At 44.2% G+C, this 18080-nt stretch overlaps 1 protein-coding gene across 2 annotated transcripts in view; it reads left to right on the top strand.

Moving 5' to 3' along the window:
- Window positions 1–18080, top strand: part of MGAT5 (alpha-1,6-mannosylglycoprotein 6-beta-N-acetylglucosaminyltransferase) — a 325022-nt gene that overhangs the window by 183836 nt on the left and 123106 nt on the right. The window contains exons 6-8 of one of the 2 annotated variants that reach the window (XM_040645552.1): window positions 551–627; window positions 1689–1778; window positions 16802–16873. In XM_040645552.1, the coding sequence (XP_040501486.1) occupies window positions 551–627; window positions 1689–1778; window positions 16802–16873 (239 nt within the window). Of the gene's footprint in view, window positions 1–550; window positions 628–1320; window positions 1779–16801; window positions 16874–18080 lie in introns of those variants that run through there. The other variant, XM_040645556.1, reaches the window with a different exon arrangement.

The raw sequence follows: 18080 nt of genomic DNA, 5'->3' as shown, positions 1-18080 counted from the left end.
GCAGTAAGGCGATCTCTTCAGAAATTCAAGGACCAGGTCCATAGGAGCTGTCCCTCACAGATGTGTCTGGTGGCTTTCTACTTCTCTGCACGCTGGTTCTGTTTGCCTGTCTTCAGTCGGCTGCTCAGCTCAAGCACATGTCCTGAAGCTGCTCCTGACCTCAGTTTGTCTGCGTAGCCTAGCGTGGCCCTGCCAGCCCTGGTGGTCCCTCCCAACCTCATGGCTCCATTACCTGGTCTCCGTTTGTGTGGATTCTGTTGCCCAGTTGCAAATTTCCCAGCAAGCGCTCTGGTTGGTGTAGCTCATCCTTTCCTGCGAGGCCACACGCATCGTGGGTCTCTGGCCATCCAGCAGGTGGGCTATCCTTGGGTGGGGTCCTTGCTGCAGACCAACTGCACCTATGGCCTCCTGGAGGGGTTCCACGGGTCAGAGCATGGCTCCCAGAGTAGACTTCCTTTTTCTGTTTCTTTCCCTGCCCCTTGCTTGCAGGGATGTTAGGTTTGTGTTTCATGAACTTTATGGTATCCTTTGTTCTCTTTCATCTTTATAGATATCATTAATGGAGCTCAAGAAAAATGTGTATTGCCTCCTATGGATGGCTACCCCCACTGCGAGGGGAAAATCAAGGTAAGGCAGAAGTAATGTCTGTTCATTCCCCTCATCTTCAGTGTGCAACGATAACCTCCTCCTTCCCCTCCCCTGTCTGTAACTCCCCAGTAACACAGATGGCAAGCAAGCCCTTTAAGGGAGCTCATTTCAGGGGAGCCTCAATCCTGCCAGTTTGGGGCTGTGGCCATGACAACCCTTGTCTGCTTATGCCAGCTCCATGGGGTTAGTCAACAATGGCTCTAACTGGTCAGATTGAAAGAGCCTGGGCCACTTCGGGCGCCTGCTGTGTCTTTGAAGCTGCCTTCCCCTCCTCCAGCAGGTGACCCTTCAAGGGCCATTGACAAGGGGCTGCCATTATGTAGAATCCCCTTCCCTCTCTCCCAGTCCCCATGCCCCTGCCATGAGCTCTCCAGATGGTGATTTAAATGTCACATTAGCATTTGCAGCTGAGTAACCAGAGACACTTGGACATTCTTTCACTCTTAACATTTTTTTTTAAATCCTTTTTATATGGCCTGCACTGAGGGAGACTACTCCTCTGCTCAGCAGTTTTCAGAGAGAAGTCTCGGTTCTAATATATGCTTAGGATGGTGAGACCAAACCCCAGAAGCATTTGCATGGTTCCTGTTGGGGACTCATGCGTGCCTTACACACCTTGCATGCCTGCATTCACACTTTCTGTACCAGGCCTGGTATTGGAGCTCATGAAACTGCAGCTCTCTGGGTAAAAGGGGTTTTGATGGTCAGGGGGGCGAGGATCCCCTTAGGCACTTGTTCTTGATAAAAGTCCCCTGGCCACTGTCTGTCATGGGCTTTACTGCCCGGGATGTCTTGCAGCCTTCCTGTACCCTGAGCACCTCTGCTAAGGCCCAGCTCAAGCCAGTGTCTCCCTGTGGCTCATCTGGGATCTGGGCATCTGGTGTCCTGACCTCAGCTCTGTGACTCTGAGCCACAGGCCCCAGTCTGAGCCACTCACTGCTCCTTGCCCTTCATACCCTTGCCTTCTCTGTCAGCGGATGTGCGGGGCCCCCTGTAACGGGCTGCTCATCGATGTCCTTACCTGGCTCTTATCATTTCAGTGGATGAAAGATATGTGGCGCTCGGATCCCTGCTACGCAGATTATGGAGTGGATGGGTCCACCTGCTCTTTTTTTATTTACCTCAGTGAGGTGAGTCCCTTCTTTGGCTCTGGGATGTGGAAAGGTGTGGTTAGTCAGTTTTGCAGCTGAGGCTGGAATTTGAAAAGTTGAGAAATGTGTATTGTTTTTACATGGTGGACCGGTGGTTCCCATCTTCATTATTTTCCCCTGCTCCTAAGTAGGATGATTTTTTTTCCTTGAGGGGAAAAACACAAGCTGATGTAGCTATTTATATTTTCTTCCCCTGGTTAAAAAAAAATCTAGTAAAGTACATGTAACATGAAATTTTCCATTTTGACCAGTTAGTGGGAATGAAGTACATTCATATTGCTATACAACCATCACCAGCATCCATATCCTGAACAATTCATCTTGCAAACCTGAAATTCCACCCATTAAATAGTGACTCCTCGTTCCCCCCTTCCTCTAGCCCCTGAACACAACCATTCTAATTTGTCTCTCTGATTTTGACTACTCTCACTACTCCTGTAAGGATAGTTTATACAGCATTTGCCTTTTTGTGACTGCCTTATTTCAGTTAGCTTGATGTACTCAAGATTCATCCATGTTAAAGCATATCAGAATTTCCTTTCTTTTCAAGGCTGAGTAATATTCCATTGTATTTTATTGCACCTTGTGCTTATCCATTTATCCGTTGATGGGTACTTGGGTTGCTTCCACCTTACAACTATTGTGAATAATGCCGTGTGAACATGGGCGTACACATAACTCTTTAAGACTCTGCTTTAGTTCCTTTGGGCGTATATCCAGAAATGGAATGGCAAAATAATACGGTAATTCTGTTCTTATTTTTTTGAGGAACCACCAAACTTCTGCAAAGCAGTGGCTCCGTTTTACCTTCCTACCAGCAATGCACATGAGGGTTCTAGTTTCTCCACATCCTTGTCAGCACTTGTTGTTTTTTGTTTTGTCATGGTAGCCATGCTAACAGTTGTCGGCGGTATCTCATTGCGGTTTGGTTTGCATTTTCGTAATGATCAGAGATGTTGAGCATCTTCTTCATGTGCTTACTGGCTGAGTTAGCTGTTTCTTACAAGCTCAGTTATTGACTTTAACCTTGCCTTATTTTCATTTCTACCCTTAAATTCAAATAGCAGCTTTTTTTTAAGGGTTGCAGGACATGTTATAGGCCACAAGGAATTTGTGTGTTACATGCTTCGATGATTTCCGTTTCACCTTGAGGAAAATGGAGGGGGTGGGGCAGAGTTCAGACTGTTTGGGGCAAGTCCAGGGGAAGAACTGAGTACGGAATCAGAAGCTGGCTTCCCCTCCACCCTTGAAGGGCAAAGGCAGCCCTAGGCGCTTGTGAAAAGGGTGCTGGCTAATTTCAGACGGTGTACACTGTGGTGTGCTGTTGCTGTTTGACCAGTAGTTTATAACAGCTCCCGTGCTACCACGCGGCTAAGAGAATGCCTCCATTTTGAGGCTAATGACGTACTTTTGCCATAATTTTTTGAGTGAGACTCAGGCACCTCTCCTCTGTGTCACAAGGGGACAGGGGGCAGCTTTTGAGGATGGAGACCAAACCAGTATCTCCACAGGGCATGTGGTCTTGAATTCTCTGGGGTTTGTCCCTTTCCTTTACTTTTATGTTTCTTTCCTTTTTGAGAGCCACTCAGACTTTTTTTTTTTTTTTTTAAATATGGTTGTGCCATGGCCACCCCCATGGTCATCATGAAGAGGCCTCAGAGCTAATGATAGTTACATTATCTCTTGGAAATTAAAAGCACAGTGAGTTGGGTGTGTGAAGCTCTTCATTAGCAGGCTGCTGGCAAATTAATTCTGTCGCATTTATTTGAGCGTGTTTTTGGCTGGGGTAGCCTGTGGCCCACCTTCTCGTTTCCTTCTCCAGAGGAGTAGGGCCTGGGGCCCCGGGTGAACCTGTGCTCCAGTGAGAAGTCACTTAGAAGCACCTTTCCTGCCCCAAGGAAAGGGTTCCTCCTTCAGTTTAATTTTCAAAAGTGTCCTTCCCCTTTCCATTTGATAGAATTTAGCCAGAGTCCAACTGTGCTCCCTGATTGACAAACTGGGCTAATTTCACGCCTTCCTGAGACTTTTCACGTTGGGCCTACTGCTGAGATACAGCTAGAGAATTACATCCCACTCCAGCCTTCCCTCCGTCTCCCGAGCGAGAGCCGGGGAGGTGTGAGAGAACGGTCCAGATGGCAAGGGACTGCGATTATTTGTGACCTAGTTCCCTTCCTGTGAAGCTGCCGCCCAGCCCCACTCGCAGTGGAGAAAGGATGTGGCTAAGATGAGAACGGGGAGCCTGTGGTGAGCGTGGGACAGATGGGGCTGTGGAAAGGTGTGAGGAATCATCTGCCCTTAACACTGGAGCCCGCGTGTCTTGTTGCAGAACCCGTAACTATTTTTGCTCCTTCCAGGGTGTGGAATGGTGCTTTCTTTGTCTTTCCCTCTCTCTTCTTATGCAGATGATCAGGGTTTTCTCTTTGTTCAGCTGAATTCAGTTCAGTTATCACTTATCAAACGTCTGTTATGTTCATTGGATGTCAGCAATTGGCGAGAACTCCTTTTCTTGGCACCATGATGTGCACTCAGGACGATGTGCACTCAGGACGAGCCTGATGGAAGAGGAAGAATGGATGCAGGTAGTGGAGCCAGAACAGGGTGGAGCGAGTTTCCCTGCAGACAGAACTAGGAACTTCTTTTGTAGTTTAAATCTGAAAATAACCTTGAAACTCTGGCCTTAAAAAAAAAAAAAGAAAATTGCCTCTTGGGGCGCCTGCATGGCTCAGGTTGAGTCTGCCTTCGGCTCAGGTCATGATCCCAGGAGTCCTGGGATCGAGTCCCTCATCGGCTCCCTGCTCAGCAGGGAGTCTGCTTCTCCCTCTCCCTCTGCTTCTCCCCCTGCTCATGCTCTCTGTGTCTCAAATAAATAAATAAAATCTTCTAAAAAATTGCATTTTATGGTAGCATCTTAATAGGTACTTTGTAAGAGTTGGAGGAGAATCTCAGCACTGTGGCCTCTTGGATGGGAAGCACGGCCTTAGAGCCTCATCCCTGAGGTCACGCTGTTTCCGATGCTTTCTTATCACTGCTTCTGGACAAGTGACTTACCCTCTTTGTGCCTCACGTTCTTCCTTTATAAAATAATGGTTTTCACTTTGTGTTTAAAGGATCCTGCTGTGATGATTCCCGAGTGTCTGTGGGAATGTGCGTGAGCCGGACAGATAGACGGCACTCAATAAACCCAATTGACACCTTTACGGTTTTTGATGTTGTCATTGTTTGAGGACCATTGGGGGGGGTCATTTTATGTGGGAACTTGATTTTGTGTTACAATTAGAACGAATTTCTGGTTCTAACTCTAATTTAATTTTAGATCCTTTGATTTCTGGTGATGCAGAAATGCAGCTCTTCCCACTGACTTCTCTCTGCATATGACGCTTGTGTTTGCTTTGGAACTGTGAGCTGGATCTCTGGGGCAGCAGTGTGCCCCTGCCGTCGTTAATCTGAAATGACCAGAGGTAGTTTTTAAAGCCAGTTAATTCTGTGCTAGTGTTTTTTTAAATCCTGGACAGCATCCGTGTCTTCGTAGTGCTGTTTTTGGTCTAGGTTTTTGTTATGCTTTGTTTTCCCTCTTGCTTTTTCTTAAAACCTTCCTCCTTTTGTTACTGGACTTAACTGCGTGTCCTACGCCACATTTCTCTTGCCATTGGGAAAGCCACGAAGAGAGGCATCTTCATTTGATTTACTTCCTCAACAGATGTACCAGTCACTTTTATTATTTTCTTAATCCTCATGGAAGAGCCAGTTCTGGTTTCCATTTATGTTTAACCTCAGGACTTTAACAGAAGCAAACCAAAAAAAAAAGCCACAAAGTAACGATGGTCAGTCACCAGTTGAATCCAGGCATTGAGATTCCGCCCAGTCCTAGGGAATGGCACTCAGCCTTCTTTTTTCTTTCTCTCAGTTGTCTGTGTGCCAACTTCCACTGAATTACAGGGCTGTGAACTTCTGCTTGTACCATCACCAACTCGTAGTCTACACATCTTTCTTGGTAAATCCCAGAAGGAGCAGCCAGCAGTGTTTCTTTCCCCTTACGTTATACCCGAGGATGCTTGCGATGTGTCTGACGCTGGACCCAGGACTGCGTATGGTGTGAGTCCAGCCATTGCCCTTGTTGGGTGGAAGACAGTAAGAGAAGAATGACACATTATTGAGCTCCACTATATGCCAGACACCTCAGAAACACAGTCTCATTAACCCCTGACCCCCAACCCTGAGTAATAGTCAAATCAGAGTGGCTCAGAAAGGCTAAGGGCTTCTCGTTTCTGCACTTTGCATTACTGTTGCCCCTTCATGTGAAAGAAAAACTGAACTCGGGTAAGTAAGTGATTTATTGCCTTTAGCTTTGCATTCAGTTCTGTGCTCCAGACCTATTGTGTTTGAAATATGGCTCTGATTTAGCTAGTTTGCATTAATGAATCTTCGTGGCTAGTTTTCGAATACTCAAAATTTTGATACCCTCCCCCCAAAAAGAGACACAACACTGATTCTCCTGAGGACGTAACTCATGAAAGCCAGGTGCTCAGCCTTTCCAGGTGGTGAGAGTGAATGAATGATTCATTAGGCAGCCTTGCATTTCCAGATCATCGGGCAGTTTATTTTCCGTATCTGTTTTTGCGAGCCATGTAACTACTCCTGTTATAGAGACAAGGCTCTATAAAGTAATTACTCTGTCATTGTTTCAGGTATATTAACTAAGCCCTCTGCAAAGCCTTTTACCGCTAACAGATTTTATGAAATTTAGAATGAATTTCTTTACCCCTGTTGCTATTACACTGGGAGATGGTGCTGATACACCTGACACCCACATATTTTTATCTCTTTACACAATTATTCTAGCAACTATCGTGCCCTTCTAGACGTCTTAATTTGTTCGTGCTGTTTTTTTAAACACTTCTGTTGCTATTGCACGTATAGTTGCTCGAAAATAAGCAAATTGCCCAGCAATCGATTGCCGGAGCTTAGGATATATACAAGCTGTTGCTTCAGACACCAGTTTGGACCGGACGAATGAGTGTGCGTGCTTATGTGCGTGTGTGTGAGTCCCTCATGAAGGAACAAAGGAAACAGTTTCATGCCTTCCTCATCAATCTGTGTCTTATATTTCAGGAACAACAGGCATAAAGGTCTTTGCCTCTTTCTGTTTTCCCTTGGCAATATGTAAAACTAATATTGGCTGAGCATGCTATTAACCTTGAGTTTAAATTCGACGTACTTAATCCCTTGATTAATGCCAAGATTAATGCCCAACAGCAAAGGTTGAAAGCTTAAATGTTTGTGAATGCGAGCATGAAATGAAATCCTAATAACCAGTACAATGATCTGGATTTATGGGCTGTATTGGCTGCTAGAGATAACTTGGAAATGGTGTTGCATAGACTAATTTGTCAGAGTGGGCAGCAATGAAGAATTGACTGTTTCAGTTGCAAGAGAAAACCTGAATGAAGAAACATAACTAACATTTGGGGATGGGTCAGGCAGTCCTTTAAAAATATCCTTCGACTGTTGCCCAAGAGTACCAACACGTACCTTTGAAAGGTCTGGCCGTTTGAGATCGGGAATTCCCCTCCTGCGAGATAATCATTTCCGGGCAGTGAGGGAGGTAGCAGAGATTGATGAGCCTGTTCTTTTTACTTTCTGAGTTCAGCCTTTCCTTGGACCTTTTTCATCCATGTGTTTTCATTGCTCTTATTACCTGAGTTCTAATGCATCCTTAGAAAATGGATTTTTTTAAACAGCCCTGAGTCTGTCAGTCGCACTCACTGATCTCTCTGTTCTGTCCATTCAGACCCTCCCCTCTCCAAGTTTATCTTCTCGGTGGCCCCTCCTGTTTGTAAGTTTCACGTACTGCTTCACTGCTACTTGTACTTCGTGCTCGGGCTGCCGTCCTACAAACATGAGAAGGGCACATGACAGGATTTGCCAAACCCCACACAGCACCTCTTGGTTCCTTGAAACGCGTATGGCAAACCGGGCCTCCGTGCAGTCATCTCCAACTTGTCTTTTGCAAACTTTTAAACACTGTCTCTTGTAATTCCTATTGCACACCAATAAAATAGCTGCAACGTTGTTATATTTTGAACTTTTTTTACTGTGGAAAATTTCAGACATAGGAAAAAGAAGAGTGTAACAAACTCCCTTGTACCCATGATTGAGATTCAGCAATTGTCAATTCATGGCCAGTATCTTTTCATTTACTCCCCTGGCCCATTGTTTTGAAGCAAATTCCAAAAGTCTTAGGATCCGCAAGTATTTCAATATGTATCTTTAAGACTCCTTGAAGTCCTGTAACTACTCCCAGTGTAACTGATAATACCATCTCATATCTAAAATTAACATAATTCCTTAATATCATAAAATACCAGGTTAGTGTTTGTGTTTTCTAGGCAGTCTTACAAATTAAAGTTTATTTATTTGAACTGGGCTTTAAGTAAGGACCATATGCTGAAATTGTTGGTGTCTCTTAAGTCTCTTTCTTAATATGAGGTTCCCTTCCCTCTTGTTCTTCCCTTTGTTTTGCTTTTGTTTTTTGTTTTTTTGGTTTTTTTTTGAGGAAACGTCTTCATTTGCCTTAGATAGGTTGTTATACTCTGAATTCTGTTGATTAGATCCTTGTGTTATTGTTTATTTTCTGTAAGTTGATAGTTAGATCTGACACTTGATCAGAGTCAGGGTTAATATTTTTTTGCATAACTTCTTCATGGATTCTGTTGTCTCCTTCTGTCAGGAGGCACGCAGTGCCCTGTGTCTCTGTTTTTATGATGTTAGCAGCTGTTGATGATCTGTGCCTGGGTTCATTAATTCATTAGGGGTTCCTTCTTAATATATCAGGAATATTTTCTTTTTTAAGATTTTATTTTTAAGTAATCTCTACACTCACTGTGGGGCTCAAACTTACAACCCTGAGATCAAGAGTCACACGCTCCACCGACTGAGCCCGCCAGGCGCCCCTCAGGAATACTTTTATGAAGAGCGTGACTCTTCGTCTGCATTTAGTTACCATGATGAGAGATAGCTCACGTAGGAACCCTCGTTCCCCTGTTGGTTTCCTAACCTCTTCCACTGGTTACCAGTGCTTTGTTTGTTTGTTTGTATGCTTCTTGGTTTTTATCCTTACGAAGTCATTGATTGAAACATATTTGTTATGTTCGATCTACTCCAATTATTTTCTTACCAGCTCTCAAACTGCCCCTTGTCTGACCAGTGGGAGCCAATTAATATTGTCTTCTGGATCCTTTTGACATGACCCTGATAGTTTCGAATGGTTTTAACCTATCTGGTATGAGAAAATCTTCCAGGTTCCTCTGACACAATTTCTGCCTACACTGGGAATTGGCCATTTATCTCAGGACCACTGGTTCCTCTCAGTGGGAGACCACAGTCTGGGTGCCAGAAGCCTTCATTGCTCGTGAGTTTTGTTGGGTGTTGGGGAATGTAACAATGAACAGAAAGAGGAGCTTTCCTCATTAAGGTGTTGTTTTGTAAGGGGAGACAGATAAAAACAAAAGTAAAATGTGTATCTTTTAGATTGTGGTAAGTGCCTTGGAGAAGTGTCAAACAGGAGAGGGTACTAAGAAGTGCTTATGACGAATGATGGTGTCAGTTTTAGATAGAGTGGTTGGGAGATGCCCTACTGAAACGATGAGAGGATGATATTGGAGCACCAGTTTGAAGAAAGTGAGAGAGTAGGAAGTGCAGATGTCTGGCAGAGGTGTTTAGTGGGCAGTGGCAACAGTAAGTGCAAAGGTCCTGGGGTGACCATCAACATCCAACAATAAAAGCAAGTGCAAGGAAACTAATCTCCAGGGAGATTTGTGTCTGTTTTGTTCACAGGGATAATGGTGCCTGGCATACATATTTATTGACTGAAATATGCTATTTAGAGCATTTTCAAAAAATAGGCAATAGATTTTTGTTTGTTCTGAGTAACTTCTCCCAGCTATCACCTTTCTAACCTTGAGAAAAATGTTGTGAAATTTGTAGCATTAAAATCTGCTAAAACATTAAGTTTGAGACATGAAGCAGGGGTATTTTAAGCACTTCTTTACAATTTAATATAATGCTCTTTCATATTAGGTCTATAAGGCATTGCAGGGACCAAGAGAATGGAATGAGCCAATTATATTAGAAGGCAGGGCTTTCTTGCCCATCTTTTATTCTCATTGTCACTTGAGCATTATTTGCCTGCATCTACGCTTGAGGCAAAATTGCATAATAACGCAGAAGAGGTACTCGGTCCCCTGTGTCTAGAAGGTGACTACCTCTATAAATTGGGTGCCTTTGGCTATCGGAGTGTAGTTGCGGCCCAGTGGGGCCAGTGTTGCCACTGTGCCGTGCACAGCAGAATGTGCACCCAGGGAGAGTTGGTTATAGGAAGCATCTCTGTGCATCCCTGTGTGGTTGGCTACAGAGGAATTCGTTTGCTGCCTCTCCTGTGAGAAGGAAGATTGACACTACTTTCCCTACGGTGATTTGGGATGGATTTTTGAAACTCTGTGACAGCCTGCCATGAGCACCCGACTGGTTTTTGGCACGTGGAATACGTACTGTGGATTTGTTGAAGTGCTGCCCCTTCTCTAGCCCCCAGAGAACAATGTTGGATTGCCCCAGCCCTTGGCTCTCTCTTGCACAGGTTTGGTCCTGAACTCTCTGTCATAATATTCCTGCCTGCCTTGGTAGGGGGCAGTCGCCCAGTGTTAGAGAATACACAGCCGACTCCATGGCCTGTCTGGATACAGCTACCTTTGTGGCCTAGAGCTTTCTGCCTGGTTCCTCTTCAGTGAGATGAAGGGAGAGCCTGGCTTGCCTGCCTCAGTGTGTTGTCAGAAGGTTCTCATGAAATGACGACAGCGGCTAAGTGCCACCTAAGTGGAAAAGAGGATCACCATAAATATCTTCAGTGCTCAAGTCACATCCTTGAACTACTCATTCACCACTCCAATAATGATCAAGTCCCTACTGTGTGCCAGGCACTGTTCTCTGGGCGGAGACTAGAACCCTGAACAGGCAAATTGAAGCTTCTGTTCTCAAGGAATATCATTCGCATGGGGCACAAAATCATTTCCACAAGTGCTGGGTGTTCCAAGGGGAAAAAACAAGTAGAGTTAAGGATACAGAGCAGCCAGGTAAGTAGGTCAGGGAAGGCTTCTCTGAGGGAAAGTTAGAGCATAGTGTGGAAGTAAGGGAGTCACACATGGAACTCTCTGAAAGGAAGAGTGTTTCAGGGAGAAAGAATAACAAATGCGGAAGCCCTGAGGTATAGGGTTCCCAGGTAAAATACAGGGTACCCAATGATATTTGTATTTCTGGTAAGCAATAATGTTTTTTAAACTATAAGTAGGTGACAAATACTGCATGGAATATATTTATACCAAAAAAATTATTTATCTGAAATTCTAATTTAACTTGGTGTCCTTTTTTCATACCTCCTGGCCCCCCACCACACACACAAATTGGGCCACCTTTGTGAGATAAGAATGTTCTGTTTGGACCTGGAAAGAGGGTCTTGTATGTAGGGCAGGGTGAGCGAGACAGCCAGGGTTCAGGTCCCATTCTGTAGGATCTTGGTATAAATTCTGGGCTTTATTCTAAGTGCAAGGAGAAAGCCTCTGAAGGGTTTGAGTTAGCGTAGGACGTGATCCAATTTAGGCTTGAAAACAATCACTCTTGCTGCACAGAACAGACGTTGGGGGCAGGAGTTGCCAGCAGGGAGTTCTTACTGCTTTCATTGCCCTTACAGCACTGCCACACAGTAGGAGCAGAGCAAACTTGTTTTGAAGGATTTTCTATAGACGATTTAGGCAGTTATAGTCTAACATTGAAGAGTGGACTGTGCTGGCGGGACTGCAGGACATAAAGGTCTCGGTTCGTGCACATCACGTGGTGATTAAGCGCGGGGGCTCGAGGATGGGACAGATGGCACATCAGTTGTCAGCTGTGGGTCCTCCTTGTGCCGTGTCTTCATCTGGCATGATAAGTGGCCTTTCCCAGGGGATTGTTTGAAGACCAAGTGAGGTTATGTGGGTAAAGTCCTTATTCTAGTGCTTGGTTCCTAGTACAGTGTAGCTTTTATTTGTATCTTTAGTCTCCCTCACCCTGCCCATTTCCTAACAAGTGATTTGGCCAAAATATTAATTAGCTCAGGTGTTTGATGCAGAGGACCAATCTAGAGAGCTGAATCACTTAGTGATTCACTTTTACCATTTGCATTGGCTTTTTGAGACTTGAGAAAGGGGAGTAGGCGGGGTATGGAGTGGGGTAGAGAAAACTTTTTTTTTTTTTTTAATGCATATACCTTCATGAGTAACTTCATTTGCTCTGTCATCAGCATGACAAATACACGTGTGTATTTGTATACAAACACACGTAGGTATGTGTTTATACATATTCATATGACTAGTCAGTGTATTAAATGAATAGATACATAGTCAACTATATCCTTTTGATATATAACCAGCTAGCCTGGATAGGATGATGTAGAATTATCTTTTTCAGATCTTAGAGTATAATAGGGTTATTGAGAGGTTGGCCAAGGGGCACCTGGGTGGCTTAGTTGGTTAAGTGTCCACCTTTGGCTCAGGTCATGATCTCAGGGTCCTGGGATCAAGCCCCGCATCGGGCTTCCTGCTCAGAGGGAAGCCTGTTTCTCCCTTTCCCTCTGCCTCTCCCCCTGTTCTCTCTCTCTCTCTCTCTCTCTGTCTCTCTCTCAAAAAAAATAAAGTCTTAAAGAAAAAAAAAAAAAGGTCATCTGAGCCAACGCCTTCATTTGCTAAATGGGAAAACTTGAAAGCAAATAGTTTAAGTTTATATGCCTGGTTGTTGGTAGAGCTGGGCACAGAGTCCATTTTGGGTGATTCCAAATTCAGTGCTCTTTCCCCACTCAGCAGCTGGCTGTCCACCACTAAGCTTGTCCTTTAAGGGACACCGTAACGTGTTCTGGTCAGAAGAGTGATAGACCCCAAGTGTCACCCAGCCCTTCAGCTCACTGGTGAGCTTACCTTGGCAAGTTCCCATCCCCGTAGAGCCCTTACTTCCTCACATGTCACCTGGTGATGGTACCCATGTCACATGGCCCTTCAGGGGATTAAATGATGTAATACATGCAAGCTTATTTGTTTTTTTCCCAGAGATCCTGACTTACTGTAAATCTTCAGTAAGTGACTGTCTGCTTATATAAGGTAACTCCTTTAGAAATTATTCTATTAAACGTTTGTTGTAAAAAATCTTATTGGGCAAATTAGCATAAAAAAGAAAATGAAAAGCACCCATAACACCGTCATCCAAAGATAAGCTCACCTTTCTTATGCATTTTTCTCATTTACTTTTCATGGCACTTACTATCTGAAAAATACAGCATGAAATTCTATGTGTCAGTGATCCATTAGAGCCAAACACTTCACATTAATCACGAGAGAAGAGGCCATAACAATGCCTGATCGTTATTCTTTCAGAAGAATAGAACGTTACTCTAAAGTTATACCAGTTACACATAAATTCGTGCATGTATATGTTAAATCTCCTACTAGTTTTTGCTTTAATTTGATTACTTCTTTGCCCTCTTTAAATTCTAACTGGAGCTGTATGTGTATCTACCAGTGGTTTCTTTTTTCTTAAATATAATGAATTGTCCATTCTACAGACCTTGCGAGTAAGTGTGACCTACATGAGTTGTGTAGGGACTTTGTTTTGACTCACATTGCTCATGATTAAGCTGCAAAACCTTCTCAGATGAAAGAAGTTTAAATCATTGGGAGGAGGCATGTCAAAAACCAAATTGGTTTAATTTTATATCTCTTTATTCTGGAAAGGTGATTTATAGGTCTCTCTCCATGGAATATGTGTTAATGTTCCAAAGTTCTAGCTTGGCTGGTCTTTTTCTGTTTTTCCTGCCTCTTCAGTTTGTGACCTCAGGATAGTGTGCTAAAAAGATGGGTCTGGGAAAGTGGTTTTGCCTTCAAATCAAAGGTTGTTTGAGTCATGGTTTGGCTCCTCTATTGATTGTTGTGTGCCTGTTGCCATGAACTCAGGTGGTTTTCAGTGCTTAGACGTTATATGGTGATTTGTGGATTATTTGAAGGCTCTCCGGTTCCTTCCCTGGCAGAGGTCTTGAGGCAGGGCTCCCCAGCTCCCAGAAGCAGGGCAAGGGTGAGAGTGGATAGTGGGAGGGTCCAGAGCCACATCCATGGTGCCTTCTCCCCACCCCCGGGGGCAGATACAAAATCCTGTCCCAGGGAGAGCACCAGGGGTCACAGCTGGAAAAGCGTGGCCGAAGATGTGGGCATAGGAAGGCTACAGGTCAATGTAGACCATGAGGGTTCTAAGAAGCAGAGAAGAGATGGTAAGAATAATTTGAACTAGAAGAGCTTCCAGAGCAGGAAGGCAGTGGGCTCATTCTAGGGTCCAGCTTTCTTGGGAGGATGCTGTGCTGGGGGTTTGGACTCATTAAATTGCCCTGCGTGAATCAGGCAGAAAACAAAATTAGGGATTAGGAAGTTGAGTTATTAGCCTTTGAGCAAGACTTTCCCTGAGTGTTATTCATGATGTTCTTATTTAGGAAAATGTTGCTCATTTGAGGGCTGTTGGTTTCAGTACTTGGAGTTATTGCCAGTACTGGCTTTCTTCCAATCTTGGTAGTCCTCTGAGGTTTCAGGAAAAAAATGGTTTAGTTTCCCCCCCCTTCCATGGAGAAATTGGTTTATGTATAATTTAATTATTTTGTTAGCCACTCATCCTATCACTGTGTACAAAAACAGCAACCTTAAAAACCCACCATCTTCATTCGGTGTCAAAGATGTTCATAATTGGTTTTTCCTCCATTACGAGTGAATATATAGCAGGAAAATTTCTTGCTAAAAAGCTAAAATGCACTGACTCTGTTTTCTGTACTTTCAGCGATGCCCTTGAAGCCTTGCAAAGTATTACCTAGTGATTTAGAGTAACAAGAACTGAGATAAATGATCACTTTCAAAGAGGAATTAAAGTCCTGAGTATTCTGTAGGGAAGTCCTATTTTAGAAGATCCCCTCGGACAGTATTTTCATCTGAGTGAATTTGGGGAGGTTCTTTTGAGGGCAGAAGAGCGAGGAGGGAATGTACTTTTCTTTGTCAATATCTCATCTCACCCATGTCTTTCCATTTGGTTGACTTTCTTTATGTGCAGTCTTGTTTCATCTCTCCCTATTAGGCTATTTGTCAGGAAATTCTTTATCCTGACGTGTGGCTGTGAACATGTCGTTACTTAATTTAGTGTGAGGCTGATTTCAGATCTGTACCCCGCTCGCTCTCTCCTCCTCGTCCGTTTTGTGTGGGGTTGAAGGTCTCACAGTGGGAAATGCTAAGCTGCAGTCCATTGGAAGCCTTCATGTTATAAGTATGCCTTATAGCAATGTTTTATTTAGTCCATTTGCAAGAATTTAATTTGAAGTAAATAATTCACGCTGGCCTAAGATTCCAAGGTACAGATGTTTGCACTGCTGCTGGGGCCAGCTGAGGCTTCATCTGCTTGTAGGCTGCTTTTCCGCTGGTTTTCCCTCATTTCTCACATGTGTGGAGCCCCAGATATTGCTTCTCACAGTGATATTGCTGCAAGGTCTCCGTAATTAGACACAGCATCCAAGACAAGTTAGTATTTTCGTTTTTTATGAGTAGAAACCATTTCAGCTTTCCTCCTGGGGAGTCCTTTTGAGTCTCTGAAGTCATTCACAAATACGGTAAAGTCTAATTTTACTCCACAAGAAAAAAAAGAAAGGAGAGAATATATTGCTCTCTTCCTATCCAGGGATTCCACCCTCCCTCAAGCTTTGTGCCCTCCACTTACTGCTTTCCCATCATTTGCAGTGGCAGATGGCTTTATGCAAATCATGCAGTTATTTTGGTCATAGTCAAAATCACCTTGCATTAAGAGCAATTTCTAGATGAGGGAAACTGCTGTGTGTGTTTGAAAACGCACCCAGAGCTGGAGGGCAAACCATCTCGATGGAATCTGTATTCGTGGCAGAGAAGGCCGCAGCCCTGCCTGTGCCTGCCTTCTCAGCGGCCCTCCGAGGATGTCCCCCGCCCACTTGCTTCATGGATTTCCGTGGGTCCACCTAGCCGGAGAAATATTGCAGAAAAAGATATTTTCGATGACTGTTCCTTAGCCATCTTTAATACTCTCATCACATATGTGTGCACAAGGGATATGCCACCTTTGCACCGTATGGCCAGTTTTAACAAAGAGGCCAGCAATATTTGTCGCTGCAGTCTTCTTCTTTTATTGGAAATTGTGAACTTTGCCTCATTTTCTTCGGTAACCTTTTTGAAGTAATTCCTGTAAAATTGGGCATTTTCCTCTTTCCCCAACTCTCTAAACTTCTGTGCATTGACAGAACAATCCATCTTCTAGAGCAGCTCTCGCAAGATTACTGAGGGTTTTTTTTTTCCTTTTTCCTTTTATCTCTTTCTCCAATAGTTTTTTTACCATCTTCTTCCTTGAGATGAGATAGTGTGAAGTGAACAGCCAGAAAATGAGGGAAAGCCTTGATCAATTAGCCCTAAACGATCAGCTGCTTTCCTAATTCCGAGATAAGTGATTGAGCTCTGTGGCTCAAATGCTACGTGGTTTCCTTTCCAGACATGCTACAGCAGATAACTGATCATGCCTGTCCTTCCCTTCTCATTCCCCTGCATTCTCCGTCCTTTACCTTTCTGCTGTGAAACGCCCCCCCCCACCCGTCTGGTGTAGACGAATGAGGCTTACCAGATGAAGGAGTCAGTCACTGTGAAGTACTTTGAAGGACAGATAGAAAGTATAATTGTGGGCTCCTTGAGACCTTTGCTATTGTTGTTCCATGTGAGAGATCGCCTGCGTCGGTGCTGCTTGCTGAAAGCATGAAAGTCTAATAGTAACAACCTCCTTAAATGCCATGCTCATCGTGTGCCAGGAATGGTGCTTGGTGCTTACTACGGACATTACGTGGTTTACAGATGAACCAGGAGACTGAGTGTCTCTCATGTATTTTTCAGGTTGAAAACTGGTGTCCTCATTTACCTTGGAGAGCAAAAAATCCCTATGAAGAAGCTGATCATAATTCACTGGTGAGTGATCTTTGGAAACTAGGCTTGTGATTTGGTTCTGATGCCGAGGGATACCTGCGGGGTCAGCTAGCCATGCCCTCGGTAAGCTGAAATCACGGTAGACTGAAGAACTTCTCTCCGCAGGCCTGTGGAAATTTGGGTGATGGAATTAGAATTAGTTAACCAGTAGTGTCTGTTCCTCAAGCAGTTCTCTGAGGGATCCTGAGTGATAGGCTCCTGAGAGGAAGAAGACCGGGTGCCAGACGCAGAGGCGCTCTTCGGTCTCATGAGGGTGATGGGTGAAAATCGTGACCATACCCATGTAGAAGCTGAGCTATGGGCTGCTGGAAACGAATGAGAAAGCAGTGATCTCAGCTGTAGGGGTCAGGAGAGGTTACAAAGAGACAATGACCCTGGAGCCAAATTTCAAACGATGAGTGAGTTCATAGCAGCTGAAGGAGAGAAAGGTGTGTCTGATGTGCGGGGGAAAGGTGCCCGTACCAGAGCTTAGTGTTTTCAGGGAGTAGAGCACAGTTCAGTGGACAAGGCCATAGAGTGTTGGATGAGCTTTGGTGGAAGATGAGATGGGAAAGATCAGTAGGGACCGTGAAAGGTTTTCTGTGCCACACTAAAAGCTTATGTCTTTATTCTTTAGACTAAGGGTCAGCAGCCCTTTTCTGTAAAAGGCCAGATAGTGAATATCTTCATCTTTCCAAGCCAGGCTGTAAGGTCTCTGTTGGAACTGCTCACTTCTGACCTTGAGTGTACAGGGCAGCCGTAGACAGGATGTAAATGAGCAGGTGTGGCCATGTTCCCCCGGAACTTTCTATACCAGAACAGGCAGCTTGGATGTTCTGGTCCCCCAGCCCGTGTGCTGACCCGTGCTATAGGCCATGGGAATCTTGGGAGAAGGTTGGGTCAAGGAGGGATCAGGTAAGTGTTGAGAACAAAGTGCGTGACTGCTGAGGGGTGGAGTTAGGTTCTAAATGTTACGAGGAATAAATAGGAGTGCTACTATTTTTCTATTATTCCGATCACTGGTTGTACCCAGCTACATTGCAAAAAGGTTCTTCCTGGCTTTTAAATTATTCCGGCCTGAGTTTTAATTTTTATTCAGTTATGGTAGAAAAATGGTTATTTCTGGCTTTTAAATTCCTTAAGTAATGGTAAACTTTTATTTGTTCGAGATTGGGACAAAGCTAGAAGATGAACATTTATTTCCCTGCTT

The sequence above is a fragment of the Ursus maritimus genome, unplaced genomic scaffold, assembly GCF_017311325.1.
Source record: "Ursus maritimus isolate PB19 unplaced genomic scaffold, ASM1731132v1 scaffold_1, whole genome shotgun sequence".
NCBI lineage: Eukaryota > Metazoa > Chordata > Mammalia > Carnivora > Ursidae > Ursus > Ursus maritimus.
The sequence above is the reverse complement of the archived record's forward strand: the minus strand, read 5'-3'. Positions and strand labels throughout refer to the sequence as shown.